Here is a 16,527-nt window from a genome sequence, read left to right as displayed (position 1 = left end):
CCAAGCACTGGGAACTGATGGGTCATGACATGGTTCTGACTCGGTGGTCGCGAAGGCAATCGTGAAGGTAAAGACGATACTTCTAGCACACTTTGGAGACGGTAAAAACGTGTGTTCGAAAAGCTAGAGTCACATGCATTCATAACAGAGCAAAAAACTTTATAAAATCAAAGGAAGATTGCTGTGACAGAAAAAAAGCCTTCGTTAATGAGGCACACGTCGCCTCGAAGGAACATTTCAAGTCATCCAACACAGTGTCTCCTCGTCCCAGTCTCTCAACTGCTCCTGTTGTTCCTCTGCGCAGTGACGATGGACCCTCTCCCTCAGGTTTTTCAAACCTAATGTCGTCGACGTGTTTCGTGCTGCAGTTATCTTCTTTTGTAGGCAGCCATCATCACGTTTCGTTTTTTTTTGGGTGATTAACAAACAAATCATTTTTGTACAAAATTTGAATTTCATCTCCACCTAGTCCTGTGTTTGAGTAGAACATGACCAGCGTTGTAATTACATTAAAAATACAATAGTGAGGTTTTTTTCCATAGTTTTCCTGTAATTAAGTTCAATATTTTGTTTTTTATACCTTGCGTAAAACCTAAAGAAAAGTACAATACTGTATGCCTTAACATTTTTGATTAAAAACAGGGCATTGTAGGTGGAGACTGAAAGCGTGCTGTCGTTTGTTATTGTTCAACAGCTGATTCAGGTATTCTCCTGATGCTGCTTTTGTTTCCCTGTACACATTATATTTTCATTATATTAATGATATTAAATTATTTTTACTGTTAAACACATATGTGTGGCGAACCAGTGTAAGACAGGGACTGCTTACCAGTAGCACGTAAATTCCGAGTCAGGATTGATGGCGATACCAAACAGCCATTGGCCGTCCACCTGGGCAGCCGAGATGGTGACAGCTTACCTTTCTGATGATGCACAAGATTATTAAAAATATTAACTTAGGTGGTAGGGTGGAGGTACATCTCTAGCAAAGGAGGTGTAAGGTGCTCCTTCCCTCCATTAGTCTACAGGTCACCCTTGGGCAAGGTGTAGCATCAGCCTAAGACCCTCAGTCAGGGTCACGTGAAGCCATGGGAGCCAGTGCGTATCACAAGTCCCGGTTATGCCACCACTGACACCAGGCAGACAGTCTCTGAGGACTATTGATCATTCATCTTGTAAAGACACAGCCCAGAAGAAGGCAAAAGCAAACAAGACTTCTGTAGAAATATTTGCCAAGAACAATTATGGTCGTGGGAGCACCATCGCCCACGTCATATGAGACAGCATATAATGATGATAATGAGCTTAAAAAAGTAGAGGGCTATGCAGTAGGGAAATCCTAGGCAGCTTCTAGAGTAGGTTACATGGTCGGTACAACATTGCGGGCCAAAGGGCCTGTAATGTGCTGTAGATTTCAATATTCTTTGACAGTACTGTCCAAAAACCTTAGGCGTGCGTGCGCGCGCACACACACACACACACACACACAGATATATATACATATATAGAGAGAGAGAGAGATCGACCGATGTGCCTAAGACTTTTGCACAGTACTCTATATTATGTCTTTTCAGTTATCAAATAACACTTAATACTACTGAGCTAATACAAAGCTAAGTGTTCTTATTTCTTTTTCTCAATCACCTTCCTATTTTAACCAATATACAGTCTTGTGCAAATATCTTAGGTACCCTAGCCATATATATGTGTCTAAGATGTTTGCACAGCACAGTACTGTATGTAATGGAAATGGGTTCCATTGCCAAGGTTACTCAGTATATAGATGCCACTATTCCAAAATACAAAAACCAAAACACCTCCAGCCCCAAGCATTTTGAAGAAGGGGTGCTCAGGTGCTCAACCTGTACTAACACAATAATATTAACAGATTAAAACAGAAGTATTCAGGAGATTGAGTGTTACTCCAGGCAATGGCATCTGCAGTCTCTCCCTTTCTCATGCCTTCATGGTTGACTCTGTGCTCTGCTATCTGGCCCCTATTCCCTCTACCCATGGGATGGCTTCCCGACTGGAGTGCTCAAGGGTTCAGAACTGGGCTGCCTATTGTCGACAGGCATGGCTCCCTCAGCGCTGATTGGCTTAGGGGTTCAGCAACTGAGTGGCGCACCTCCCTCACTGCTCAACCCTCAGTGCATTGCTCCCTCATTGCCGTCCCTCTCTCAGCATATTGCTCCCTCCTTGCCGTCTCTCCCTCAGTACGTTGCTCCCTCCTCATCGTCCCTCACTCATCATCGATCTTCCCGCAATGAAGCACTCTCCTCACCACTCTGTCAACATCGCTCCCTACTCAATCCCTGTCCCTCAGCATAGTCTCCCTCCTCACTGCCCTTCCCTCTTTGCCGCCCTCCCACAGAGTTCTCTCCTTAATTTCCCAGTTCACCCAGTCCTAGAGTAATGTGTTTTTCTTTCTCTCTCTCCTCCATTTAATTCACCATCCATTCCTCATTTTCTCTACACTCCCTCCTTCTCTTCCCTTCCACCCTCTCTCGCTCTCTGTCTTCTTTCTCTTCCCTCTCTCCCCATTTCTACTTCTCTCTCTTCCATCCCCTCTCTCCCCTCTGCTTCACTCCTCACTTACCCTCTCTTTCTGCCTCAACCCTCCTCTCCCATTTTTCCTCATCCCTCTCTCCCCCTCCCTCATTCTTCTCACTCTCCTCCCCCTTGCACCCTCCCTGACTTCCTTCTTTGTGTCATCCCTCCTCCCTCCTTCTCTCCCTCATCCCTTCTACTCTCTGCCCCTCTCCTTGCTTCTTTGCTCTTTTCCATCCCTCTCTTCCCCTTAATGCATTTCTCTCCCTTCTCCCTTTCTCTCTTTTACTCTCTTTCTCTATCTTCCTCTACCTCCCCCTCTCTCTATCTCTAACTCTCTGTCACCTCTCCATCTCCCTCACTTCCACCAATTCCCTCGCTCACCATCTCCCTCTCACTCTGTCTTTCCTTTTCTCACACTCTCTCCCTCTTTGTGTGTGTCTCTCTCCGCCCTCTTTCCTTCCCTCCCACACTTCCTCTTTTCTCTCTCCCACAATTTCCCTTTCTCTCCCTCTCCCACACTTTTTCTCTCTCCCCTTCCTCTATCTCTCTCTTGCACTCTCTCCCCATTTTATCTCTCTCCCTCAACCCCACTCTCACTCTTTCTTCCCCCTCGCTCTTTCTATCTTAACTTCTTGCTCTCCTTCTTCCCCATTCTCTTTCTCTCTCTCCCCCATTCTATCTCTCTTTCAATCTCACTCTCTCGCCCTCCCTCTCTCCTTCCTGCCTCCACTCCCTCACCCTCTCCCCTTTCATGTACATCTCTCCCCCACTTATCTCTCTTTCTCCCCATTTCGCCCACCTCAGCGAAGCGACGGGAACTTGGGAGAAAGCTAAACTATTACAAGGTAAGGACAAAGATCGTCCATTCTTACATGATTGTTGTTTGGTGTGATTGCTGTACCCGTCCGATTGTTGTTTGGTTCCATTGCTTTAAGGCCGAAGAGCGTCCATTCTTTGATTGTTGCTTGGTGTAATTGGTGTAAGGGTGAAGAACACTCGTCATGTGATGGTGTTTGGTGTGATTGCTGCAAGGACGAGGAGCGCCTGTTCCTGTGCGATGGCTGTTACCACGAAGATTGCCTGATTGCTGTGATGACAAAGACAGCCCATTCTCATGTGATTCTAGTTTTGTGTGATTGCCGTAAGGACGAAGAGCGCATTCTTGTGTGATTGTGGTGGAAACGAAGAGTGCCTGTTCCCTTAAGATTATTGATTAGTGTCATTGTTCTGCAGATGAAGAGCAACCATTATTCTGTGATTGTTCTTTGGTGTAATTGTTGGTAAGATGAAGAACGCCTGGTCTCGTCTGAATGTTGTTTGGTGTGATTATCATAAGGACAAAGAACGCCCGTTACTGTGTGATCGTTGTTTGGCGTGATTCCTGTAAGGACTATGAACGCTCATTGTGTGATTGTTGATTAGTGTGATTGCCACCTGGACAAAGAGTGTCCGTCCTCAGAGGATTGTTGGTTGGCTTTGCTGTAAAGATGAAGCGTGCCCGTTATTGTACGGTTGTTGTTTGGTGGTGAACACTGTAAGGACGAGCAGTGCCTGTTCCCGTGCGATTATTGTTTCTAGTGATTTCTCTGCGTACAGTGCCTATTGCAGTACGATTGTCATTAGGTGATTTGGCTCTATGGACAAAGAATGCCTGTTCATGTGTAATCGTTCTTTGGTGTGATTGCTGTAAGAACGAAAAGCTCCCATTCTCGTGTGATTGCTGTTCTCCATGAGTACCTCCTCTCTCTCTCTCTGCCTCCCTCCCTCTCTCCCTCACTCAATCTCTCTTCCTCTCTCTCTCCCCCCCTCCATCTGTCACTCTTTGCCTCCCTCACTACTCCATCACTGTCTTGCTCTTACTCTCTCCGTCTCTCTCTCCCTCTCTTGTCTCCCTCTTTCTCTTACCTTTCTCTCCTTCTCGTAAGTCTGACTTCCCTCCCTTCCTCCATGTCCATCTCTCCCCTCCCCCTCTCCCCATTCCTTTTCCACTCTCCCTCTGCCTTTCACATCTCGAGCTCTCCCTTCGAAGGGTGAGGTTTTGCGTTGTGATCTGAGGTGGTGATGGGAAGTTCTCTTTTGTCTCCCTCTGCCAGCGTTTTGGCTGCGGTGAGTGCGAGGGCTGTGCCGTGGCCGCTGACTGCGGTGCGTGCCGGGGATGTACTGCCGGGCACACCAACAGTGGCAGGAGGCGCAAGTGCATCAGGAGGTCATGTCAGAAACTGGTGAGTGAATTCCACCCCGCACCACCAGATCAGGGTGCTTTCCACCCCACCACAGAGTCTGGGACAAATCCCTCTTCCGCTCCTGTGAGCAGAGATACAAGACCATAAGACATAGGAGCAGAATTAGGCCATTTGGCCCATCGAGTCTGCACCACCATTTCATCATGGCTGATCCATTTCCCCCTCAACCCCAATTTCCTGCCTTCCTCCCGTATCCCTCCATGCTCTGACCGATCAAGAATATTTCCAACTCTTGCCCTCCCTGCCACTGAGCCCCAGGTTTCTCAAACCACCTCCCATCTCTCCCTTAATCCCAGGCTTTGGGGCCTTTCTCCCCTCTCTCCCCTTCCCCACCCAGGGGACTGGAATGTCTACCCCACCCTATCCTCCAACCCCAAGGTATCTCACCCCTTCATTCTCACCCTGCCACCCTGGAATCTGGGATGTTCCCAACGCACCCTCTCTTCATAACTGTATGCACAGTAAGACATAGCAGATTCGAGCCGTTCAGCCCATCGAGTCTGCTCCGCCATTCCATCATCCCTGACTTTATTATCCTTCTCAACTCTCTTCTCCTGCCTTCTCCCTGTAATGCTTAACGCCCTGACTAATCAAGAACCTATCAAACTATCGACCTCTGCTTTAAATATACCCAATGACTTGGCCTCCTAATAAGTGTGTAGGGGTGTGTGTCTGCGTGAGTGTGTCTGTGTGTGTGTGTATATATATATATATACAAACTCTCTCCCTCCCTCATTCTCCTTGTCCCTCCCTTACTCCTCCTCCTCTCTCCCTCTCTCTCCCTCTCCCCTTTCCCTTTCTTTCAATCTTCCTCTCTCCCTCCCTCTGCTTCTGTCTCTGCCCCTCTCTCCCTCCCTCTTTCTCTCCCTCACCTTCCCTCTCCCTCCTTCTCCCTCTCCCCCTCCCCCCTCCCCCTCTCCCCCTCTCTCCCCCCTCCTCTTCTCCCCTATCTCCACCTCTCTCTCCCCCCAACCCCACCTGTTTCCCTTCCACCCTCTTTTCCTTCCCCTCCCTCACTCTCTCCCTCCCCCACTCTCTCCCTCCCCCACTCTTTCCCTCCCCCCCTCTCTCCCACCTCTCTCCTCTCCCCCTCTCCTCTCTCCCTCCGTCTCTTCTCTCTCCCCCCTCTCTCTACCCCCCTCTTCTCTCTCCCCCTCTCTCTCTACCCCCCTCTTCTCTCTCCCCCTTTCTCTCTACCCCCCTCTCTCCCTCCCCCCTCTCTCCCTCCCCCTCTCTCTCTCTCCCCCCTCCCCCTGTGCTTATTGCTGTGTTGTCTCCCTGCAGAAAGAGATAAAGGCAGAGTCACGGTGCCGGAGATCATCAGGGGAACCAAAGGTACGTGTGTGGCTCATTTGTCCATCCAGCCTTCTGTTTCGATGTGTGAATGCTCACCTTTCATTCTGTATATGAGGGAAATCTCTTTATGCAGGAGTGCTTCCCCTGTGCATTGTGGACCTGGAGTGAAAGGTGTTGCATGGGGCAGTACTGTAAACAGGTTGACTGACACCCTGCCACCTGTCCATGCTGTGGCCGGGAGGAGTCAGTGTACCACGCTTATGTGGAGTGTGAGAGGCTGCAGCCCCTGTTCGAGTGTCTGATGGGGCTGCTGCTCAGGTTCTGGTTGAACTTCAGCCCCGTGCTCCTCACGTACGGGCACCCAGTATGGAGGGCGGGTTGCGAGGAGGATGTACTGGTGGGCTTGCTCCTGGGTCTGCTCAAGATGACCATTCACAGGTCTAGGTGGCGGAAAGTCGAGGGTTCTGCTTGCAGCTCTTCCGAGGATACGTTGGTGCACGGCTGTCCTTGGAGAGGGTACAGTGGGGGCTCTCCGGGAGCAGTGGGCCCCCCAGGGAATGATCTATTTTACAGACAGTAATAATGATATTTTAAATTGAATTATTCACTGTCTGGTAAATCCTGAAAGTTTTGTACTTTGTGTATTTGTTGTGTACATAGACTTTAATAATTTTGTATAAAAGAGGGGTGGTGAGGAGGAAGTGCGGTGGGAGGGGCAGCAAGGAGAGAGCGCTGCTCTGCAGGGCGGGAGGTGAGGAGGGGCAGTGACAAGGGAGAGACGTACCGTGGGGGCGGGGTAGGTGATGAGGGACTGTTGAACTGCCAGCAAGGTAGTGAGAGACGTAATGAGGGGCAATGCTGCGCTGTGGGGGTAGGCAGTCAGGGAGGGGCAGTGAGGAGGGAGCACCTAACTGTGGGAGGGGGCGGTGATGAGGGAGCGCAGAGGGGGCGATGAGAGCTGTACGTCACACAGCACCGGTGTGTGTTACGTCCTGTTCTGACCAAGCACGGTGGACGTCACTGCACCTTCCACCCGCTAATTCAAATTTATTCTGTGCGTAGAAAAAGGTGAAGTCCCACCTCCAGACGACAAAACGGACGGTGACACAGAGACCAGAGCCAGCATACGTCACGTCTGAAGACAAGGATGGTGCCCCGTGCAAAGTTCCAACGGCAAGTACCACCCTCGGTGCCATCTGCTCCATGCCCAAACTCCCCAGGTGTCTCAGCAAAGATGGACCTTGGCTGAGGGAGCTTCACTCTGTGTCTGACCCCGGAAGTGTGTGATGGGACGGTGTGGGGGAGCTTCACTCTGTGTCTGACCCTGGGAGTGTGTGACGGGATGGTGTGGAGGGAGATTTACTCTGTATCTGACCCCGGGAGTGTGTGATGGGACGGTGTAGAGGGAGCTTCACTCTGTATCTGACCCCGGGAGTGTGTGATGGGATGGTGTGCGGGGAGCTTCACTCTGTATCTAACCCCGGGAGTGTGTGATGGGACAGTGTGGGGGGAGCTTCACTCTGTATCTAACCCCGGGAGTGTGTGATGGGGCGGTGTGGAGGGAGCTTCACTCTGTGTCTGACCCCGGAAATGTGTGATGGGATGGTGTGGGGGAGCTTCACTCTGTGTCTGACCCTGGGAGTGTGTGACGGGATGGTGTGGAGGGAGATTTACTCTGTATCTGACCCCGGGAGTGTGTGATGGGATGGTGTGGGGGAGCTTCACTCTGTGTCTGACCCTGGGAGTGTGTGACGGGATGGTGTGAAGGGAGATTTACTCTGTATCTGACCCCGGGAGAGTGTGATGGGACGGTGTGGAGGAAGCTTCACTCTGTATCTGACCCCGGGAGTGTGTGATGGGACAGTGTGGAGGGAGCTTCACTCTGTGTCTGACCCCGGAAATGTGTGATGGGATGGTGTGGGGGAACTTCACTCTGTGTCTGACCCTGGGAGTGTGTGACGGGATGGTGTGGAGGGAGATTTACTCTGTATCTGACCCCGGGAGTGTGTGATGGGATGGTGTGGGGGAGCTTCACTCTGTGTCTGACCCTGGGAGTGTGTGACGGGATGGTGTGGAGGGAGCTTCACTCTGTATCTAACCCTGGGAGTGTGTGATGGGACAGTGTGGGGGGAGCTTCACTCTGTATCTAACCCCGGGAGTGTGTGATGGGGCGGTGTGGAGGGAGCTTCACTCTGTGTCTGACCCCGGAAATGTGTGATGGGATGGTGTGGGGGAGCTTCTCTCTGTGTCTGACCCTGGGAGTGTGTGACGGGATGGTGTGGAGGGAGATTTACTCTGTATCTGACCCCGGGAGAGTGTGATGGGACGGTGTGGAGGAAGCTTCACTCTGTATCTGACCCCGGGAGTGTGTGATGGGATGGTGTGGGGGGAGCTTCACTCTGTATCTTAACCCCGGGAGTGTGTGATGGGACAGTGTGGAGGGAGCTTCACTCTGTATCTGACCCCGGGAGTGTGTGATGGGATGGTGTGGGGGGAGCTTCACTCTGTGTCTGACCCCGGGAGTGTGTGATGGGATGGTGTGGGGGGAGCTTCACTCTGTGTCTGACCCCGGGAGTGTGTGATGGGACAGTGTGGGGGGAGCTTCACTCTGTATCTAACCCCGGGAGTGTGTGATGGGACGGTGCGGAGGGAGTTGCACTCTGTGTGTGATGGGACAGTATGGGGGGGAGGTCTGATATTGTTGACAGTCACCCTGCGTGATGTAAAGCTTGCTCTTGTTCTCAAAGTGACAAGAGAACGTTGGCCTTATCTAGAGTAACGTCATTGAGTTTGGAGATTGCGAACCGCATGCTAACTGGCTTCCTCCTTATCTGTTTATTTTACAGAGAAAGATCCAATCTCACCAGCAAGCAGAGAAGATTTTGGTGAGGACAAACCTCCCACTCGGCTTCTTGCTGACGTATGAATGCAGCATGTGTGTTGTTCCTGTTTCGGGTGTGTCCCTGCTTTTGTGGGAGTTCCTGGCAGCGGCCCAGAACACTGGCACCAGCCCAAAATGGAGAGCGAGTGGCTGGCGCCTGGGCCAGAGTGTGCAGATGCATCAGAGCAGCCAGAGGCGTCTCTGTCTCCTTCCCCCCCCCCCACCTGACTGTGACCTTGACCCTGGTGCTTTTGGCCGCCAGCTCCAACTCTTCCTTCCCCCTCCCTCGATCACCAACCACCCACAGGGCCAGTGGAGATCCTGATCTCTGTCGCAGTGAGAGTGTGTCTGTGCGTGCGTGCGTGTGTGTGTGTGTGTGTGCGCGCGCGTGTGTGTGTGTGTGTGTGCGTGTGTGTGTGTGTCTGTGTCTGCGTGCGTGCGTGTGTGTGTATGTGTGTGTGTGTGTGCGTGCATGCGTGCGTGTGTGTGCGTGTGTGTGTGCGTGCGTGCGAGTGTGCGTGCGTGTGTGTGTCTGTGTCTGTGTGCGTGCGTGTGTGTATGTGTGTGTGTGCGTCTGTGTATGTGTGCGTCTGTGTGTGTGTGCGTGCGTGTGTGTGCGTGCGTGTGTGTGCGTGTGTGTGTGTATGTGTGCGTGTGTGTGTGTGCGTGTGTGTGCGTGTGTGTGTGTATGTGTGTGTGCGTGCGTGTGTGTGTGCGTGTGTGTGTGTATGTGTGCGTGTGTGTGTGCGTGTGTGTGCGTGTGCGTGTGTGTGTATGTGTGCGTGTGTGTGTGTGTGTGCGTGTGTGTGTGTGTGCGTGTGTGTGTGTTCGTGTGTGTGTGTGTGCGTGTGTGTGTCTGCGTGTGTGTGTGTCTGCGTGTGTGTGTGTGTCTGCGTGCGTGGGCGTGGGCGTGTGTGTGTGTGCGTGTGTGTGTGTATGTGTGTGTGTGTGTGTATGTGTGCGTGTGTGTGTGCGTGTGTGCGTGCGTGTGTGTGTGTGTGTGTGTGTGTGTGTGTGTGAAGTCTCCATGCTCTCCCTGTGACCCCGTGAGTTTCCACCGGTTGCTCCGGTTCCTTTCCTCGTTCCAGCGACGTGTGGGGCTGGTGGGTTATCTGTTTCCCCACCCTGTGTGTGGGTGAGGGATGGGTAGGAATGCAGGAGAACAGGTTACGGGTAAAATCTGTGGGGCAGTCGGATTGCTCTGGGGGCTGGCAGAAACTGGATGGGCAGAACAGTCCCTCATCGTCTGGGAACTCCCGTGAGAGTCAGGTTTGAAACATGGCAAGGCAGGAGACGAGTTGTCTCTCCCCCTCTCCTGCCCTCCTGCTCACTCTTTTTGCCCCTCTCATTCTTTCCCTCCATATCTGTCACTCACTCTCTCTCCCCCTCCCCATCTCTTCTTCTCCCTCTATCTTTGTTTCTCCCTCTTCCTCCTCTCCCCTCCCCTTATCCCTCCCCCCACCCTCTCCCCTTCCCCTCCCCCTCCCCTACCTTTCCCCTCCCCTCTCCCTCCCTTCCCCTCCCCTCTCCCTTTCCCCTCCCCCTCTCCCTCCCTTTCCCCTCCCCTCTCCCTTCCCCTCCCCTTTCCTTCCTCCCTCCCTCTCTCTCCCCTTCCCCTCCCCTTTCCCCACCCTCTCCCCCTCCCCTCTCCATCTGCTTTTCCCCTCCCTCTCTCCCCTTCCCTTTCTCCTGCCATTTCTCCTCCCTCTCCCCTCCTCCTCTCCCCTTTTCCCTTCTGTCCCTCTCATCTTTCCCTCTCTCCCTCTCATTCCTCCCTTTCTCCCTCTCATCCTTCCCTCTCTCCCTCTTATGCCACCCCCTCCCTCTCACTCTCCCTCTCTCTCTTCCCCCCGCCCCCACTCCTCTCTGTGTGGGTGAAGGTAGAACCTGGGTGGTCAGTATATGCCTCTGTAGCAGACAGTGATGCAGCCAGTCAGAATACTCTCCACAGTACATCTGTAGCAATTGGCAAGAACTGTTGATGACAGACCGATCTCCTCAGACTCGTAGTGAAGTGGAGCCACTGGTGTGCCGTCTTCATGTTTGCATCAACGTGTTATGTTCAGAATAGTTCCTCTGGGATGCTGACACTCAGGGAGTTAAAGCTGCTGACACTTTCCACCACAACGAGGACTGGTTTGTGTTCTCCCAATTTCCCCTTTCTGAAGCCCACCATCAATTCCTTGGCCTTACTGAAACAGAGGGTGAGGTTGATGTGCTACTCAACCAGCCAATCTCTCTTCTGTACACCTCCTCGTTGCCGTCTTGAGAATCTGCCAACGACAGATTCAAGCCACCTAGTTTTCCAATGATCTGCGAAGACTGGAGGGAAATTCACTTGGGGTAGAAATTACTCAGTGACAATGTTGGCTAAGTTGGCTAGTAAGTTGTGACGGCAACATAAAGTCGCTGCATGGAGGATATAGATAGGTCAAATGAGCAGGCAAAGGTTCTGATGAATGGTGAAAAACATGGGGAAATGCAAAATGGTTCATTTTTAGCCATAAGGTACAGGAGCAGGATGAAGCCGTTTGGTCCATCAAGTCTGCTCTGCCATTTCATCATGGCTGATCCGTTTTTCCTCTCAGCCCCAATCTCCTGCCTTCTCCCTGTAAGCCAGCAACATGGAGAAAGAAGCGTCATTTAAATTGAATTGGAATTGGTTTTGTTTTATAATTTTGCTCGAGGTCTCAGGTTCCTCTTAAACCTGTGCCCTCTAGTTCTTGATTCCCCAACTCTAGAGGAAAAGGACTGTGTACATCCACGTTATCTATGCCCCTCATGATTTTATACACCTCTATAAGGTCACACCTGAGTCTCCTGCGTTCCGGTCAGGCCAACTTCTCCCTGTAACTTAGTTCCTCGAGTCCTGGCAACATCCTCGTATATCTCCTCTGCACTCTTTGCAAAGTTAGTGACATCTTTTCAAAACCATCTTGACTCTCGAGCTCAGTGCCTCAATTAATAAAGGCAAGCACTTCTTCACTATCATCCTGTTAACCTGTTCATCCTCTTTCTGTGGACCAGAATCCCAAGATCCCTCTGTATGTCAACACTGTTAAGTATCCTGTCCTCGAATTTGTACAGTCTCTTGTAACACACACAAAATGTAGGAGAAACTGGGCAGGTCAGGCTGCATCTATGGAAAAGAATAAACAGTCGACGTTTTAGGCCGTGACCCTTCATCAGGAGTGCGAAGGAAGGGGGAAGGCACCAGAATAGAAATATGGGGGGGAGGGAATGGAAGGTGAGAGGTGAAGCCAGGTGAGTGGGAAAGGTCAAAGGCTGGAAAGGAAGGAACCTGATAGGAGAGGAGAGTGGACCATAGGAGGAGGGGACCTAGTTGGAAGTAGTAGGCAGGTGAGAAGCAGTGAAGGGGGAGAGGGAGGAGGGTGTTTTTTTATCGGAAGGAGAAATTGATATTCATGCCATCAGGTTGGAGGCTACTCAGACAGAATATAGGTGTTGCTCCTCCAGTTTGAGGTCACGGACTGACATGTCAGGACGAGAATGGTTACTGGAATTAAAATGTTTAGCCACCGGGGAGTTTCCACTTGTGATTGGAGCAGAGGTGTTTGACGAAGCGGTCCCCCAATTTACGACGGGCCTCACTGATGTACTGTCTCTTTACATTTGCCCTCCCAAAGTGCAACTCTGAGAGGGCAAATCTGCCCATATTCTGTAACTGTTTTATAATCCTGCTTGAGGTCTCAGGTCTTGTTCTGTCGGTCTCTTAAATTTAAACAAACTCCCTCAAAAGAAACCTGGCAGGTCAGCTTTTATTTTAACTACGCTTCTAAACCATGGAATTCAATACCTAAAACTATAAAAGATACAGAGTCTGGTACCTATTTACTTAACCTTGCTTTTCACCAACGTCATTTTCAAAGATTCAAAGTACATTCATAATTAAAGTATGTATGAAGTATACAACCCCTGAGATTCATCTTCCCACAGACAGCCACGAAATAAAGAAAACCATGGAACCCGTTGAAAGTAAAACATCGACCACTCCCCCACGCGCAATAAACAACAAATCGCGCAAATGGCATACAAAAAAAAACACAGAACGTAAAGCACCAAACTGCAAAGTCAGATTCCAGGTATATTTAGTGGAGTTCGATCTAGCTCTGCGTTGTACACTACCTGCAAGCTGTCCCAATCAAAACTGCAAAAAGTGGCAGCGACAAAAGGAGCAGCCAGAAACCAGAAACACACCATAACGGGAACTACAGAGTACAATGCACAAGCAGCATCACTTAAACCTTGCCCAAGACCCAGGGCTCTAGAAGCATTACTTTTCCAAGTTTTGCACTTTATCCCATTGTGAAGCACTTTGAACTACTGCTCTATAAATAAGATATTATTAGTGTTGTCACATATACAGTGAAACAGACACACACAAAGTGCTGGGGGTACTCAGCAGAGCGAGAGTGGGCATTCGGTGGTAGGATTCCACCCACCCCACCCCAAGCCAAGGGCGAATGACTAACGTTGAAGCTTTATAAAGGACTAGTGAGGCCTCACTTATGGTACTATCAGCAGCTTAGGGCCCCTAATCTTGGAAAGGTTGTGCCGACACTGGAGAGAGTTCAAAGGAGGTTCATAAAAATGATTCCAGGTCTGAATGGCTTTTCGTATGAAGAATGCTTGGCTCTGGGCCTGTCTTCACTGGAATTCAGAACGAGGGTGACCTCGTTGAAACCTATCAAATGTTGAAAGGCCTCGATAGAGTGGATGTGGAGAGGATGTTTCCTGTGGTGGGGAAGAGTCCAGGACCTGGGGACACAGCCTCAGGTTAGAGGAGTGTCCTTCTAGAATGGAGATGAAGAGGAATTTCTTTAGCCAGATTGGTGAATCTGTGGAATTCTTTGCCACAGGCAGCTGTGGAGACCAAAACTTTATGTATATTTAAGGCAGAGGTTGGTCAGGGCATGAAGGGATATGGGGAGAAAGCAGGAAACTGGGGCTGAGAGGGACAATAGATCAGTCATGATGAAATGGCAGAGCAGACTCAGTGGGCCATATGGCCTCATTCTGCTCCTATATCTTATGGTCTAAGTTGTGAAAGTCATTAAAAATCACAGGGGAGAGGGATCCCGATCAGCGGAGGAATGGCATACGACACAATAGGTTGTATTAACTTTTGAAGGCAGGCTGAACGAGCTAGGGCTTTTCTGTGTGGCGTGAAGGAGCATGAGCAGTGACTTGATAGAAATTTGCAAGATAAGAAGCATAGATCGAGTGGACGGCCAGAGATTTTTCCCAGGGTGGAAATGTGATCGGAGGAAAGTAAGGGGGAGGATTTTTTACACAGGGAGTGGTGGATGCTTGGAACGTGTTACCAGTGGTTGCAGAGGTAGATATATTGGGGGCATTTACTGAACTCTTGGGTAGGCACATGGATGAAAGAAAAATGGAAGGCTATGTAGGAGGGTAGAGTAAGTTAAGAGGTCGGCATGACCTCCTGGGCCGAAGGGCCTGTGCTATTCAGTAATGTTCTGTGGTCTGCCAGGCAGTGCCTGTGGGGGAGGATAAACAGTTAATTTTCAGGCCAAGACCCTTTGTCATTATGAGTGCAAAATATGGACTGTGTATTCCTCTCCGTAGATGCTGCCTGACCTGCTGAGGTCCTCCAGCTTTTTGTGTGCGTTGCTCTGGATTTCCAGCACCTGCAGAATCTCTTGTGTCTGCGACGCGCAGTGAAAAGCTTGCAGACGGTTCGTACTCAGACCATTTGATGTTGCAATGTTCGCTGAGCTTGGCGATGAGCTCGCAGACGTTTCATCGCCAGTTGGTGACATTCTCAGTGCGCAGTTGTGCAAGTTCCTCTCTGGAAGTGCTCGCGTTTATATACCCTCCTCCCCGTTCACTTGACTCGGTCTCATTGGCTACCCCTTCAGTTGCCCTTTGAATTCAATTGGCTCACATTTCTCTGGCTCTTTAACTGGGCCACCCTGGAGGTTCTGGCACAGGCAAGCATGAGAATTTTTAGCAGCATGATTCTCTTCTAATATGTTGTTCCAAAAACCAACATGTCGAAATAGATGCCATCTACGAACCTCTAAGAGAAAAGAAACATCAGATGCCTCAACCTAAGCTACCAGTATTCACCACCATCCTAGATCAGATCATTCCACAGTGCATTGAGATAGGACAAGGTAAAATAATAACAAAGTGCAACATAACAAGGTGGATTGTGAGGTCGAGTCCTAACATATTGTACTAGGGAACCACTTAATAGCCCCATTTAATAACCATTCAGAGTGGGTAGAAGCTGTCTTTGGGCCTGGTGGGACGTGCTATCAGGCTTTTGTATCTTCTGCCTGATGAGAGAGGAGAGAAGGAAAGAATATTCAGGTGTGAGGGGGCTTTGATTATAAGACCATAAGATGTAGGAGCAGACTTAAGCCACTTGGCTCATTAAGTCCGCTCTGCCATTTCATCCATTTCCCTCTCAGCCCCAATTCCCAGAACCTTTCATGCCCTGACGAATCAAGAACCTATCGACCTCCACCTTAAATACTCCCACTGACTGGGCCTTCACAGCCACCTTTGGCAACGAATTCCACAGATTAGTTTAGAATTGGATTCGGTTTATTATTGTCTCATGTACCAGGATACAGTGAAAATCTTGTTTTGCATACTGTTCATATAGATCAGATCATTACATAGTGCATTGAGGTAAAAAAAATAACAGAGTGCAGAATAAAGTGTAACAGCTACAGAGAAAGTGCAGTGCAGGCGGACTATATCTAAATCAGAATCAGTTTTATTATCACCGAAGTGGAGAAATTTGTTGTGTTTTGGCAACAGTACATTGCATTGTATAATACAGTATTGTGCAAGAACCTCAGGCATCCTCGCTGTACGTAAGACTTTCGCATAGTACTGTAGTAATTTTATGTTAACACGCTATTGCTGCCCCAAAAACAAAACTTATTTTTATGACATATGTGAGCGATGATGAACCTGGTTCTGAAATGGGTCTCTATTGTGGACTGAGAGTGGGAAGCGGGCAGGGAGAGGGAAATCATGGCTGGGAAAGGGGGGGGAGGGAGAGGGAAGCACCAGGGAGACATTCTGGTGGTAGCAATGAGAAGGTGCAAGATCATTACAAGGTACAGGGTGCTGTGGAGGTCTGAACTGTGGAGAGGTCAGGCTGTCCCAGTGGATGATTCAGAATAGACCAGTATACAGATGGGTACAGCTAGGAACTAGGAAGGCAGACACAATGATATTGTTTACTGAGTACAAAAATAGGAAGTTCAAGCTTTGATTAACATGTACAAAAATACTGGAGGAACTCAGCAGGTCGGCTGCATTTGTGGAAAGAAACAAACAGTCGACGCTTGGGCTGGGACCCTTCCATCAGGCTTCAGTTATACCGGCCACTGATGAGCCCACATCCTGGGAACCTTGGACAGTGTCGGTCTCCTTATGTACAGGGGGACGTTAATGTTCTGGGAGTGGTTCAGAGACAGTCTGTGTTGTCTTATGAGGGAGGCCAAGGCTTGTACCCATTAGGATTCGGAAGATGGAGAGGGGACTGGA

The 16,527-nt window shown here is 50.0% G+C and overlaps 1 protein-coding gene across 9 annotated transcripts in view; it reads left to right on the top strand.

Annotated features, from left to right (window-relative positions):
- The window catches only part of LOC134338688 (methyl-CpG-binding domain protein 1-like), a 263,482-nt gene that overhangs the window by 144,581 nt on the left and 102,374 nt on the right, over positions 1-16,527 (top strand). For 8 of the 9 annotated variants that reach the window (XM_063034729.1, XM_063034721.1, XM_063034722.1 and 5 more), the window contains 5 exons: positions 3,358-3,398; positions 4,647-4,775; positions 6,081-6,131; positions 7,155-7,265; positions 8,939-8,977. In XM_063034729.1, coding sequence (XP_062890799.1) covers positions 3,358-3,398; positions 4,647-4,775; positions 6,081-6,131; positions 7,155-7,265; positions 8,939-8,977 — 371 coding nt within the window. The remainder of the gene's footprint in view (positions 1-3,357; positions 3,399-4,646; positions 4,776-6,080; positions 6,132-7,154; positions 7,266-8,938; positions 8,978-16,527) is intronic. The other variant, XM_063034728.1, reaches the window with a different exon arrangement.

This window comes from Mobula hypostoma, chromosome 28, assembly GCF_963921235.1.
Source record: "Mobula hypostoma chromosome 28, sMobHyp1.1, whole genome shotgun sequence".
NCBI classification, from domain to species: Eukaryota; Metazoa; Chordata; class Chondrichthyes; order Myliobatiformes; family Myliobatidae; genus Mobula; species Mobula hypostoma.
This window is presented reverse-complemented; position numbering and strand designations above follow the sequence as displayed.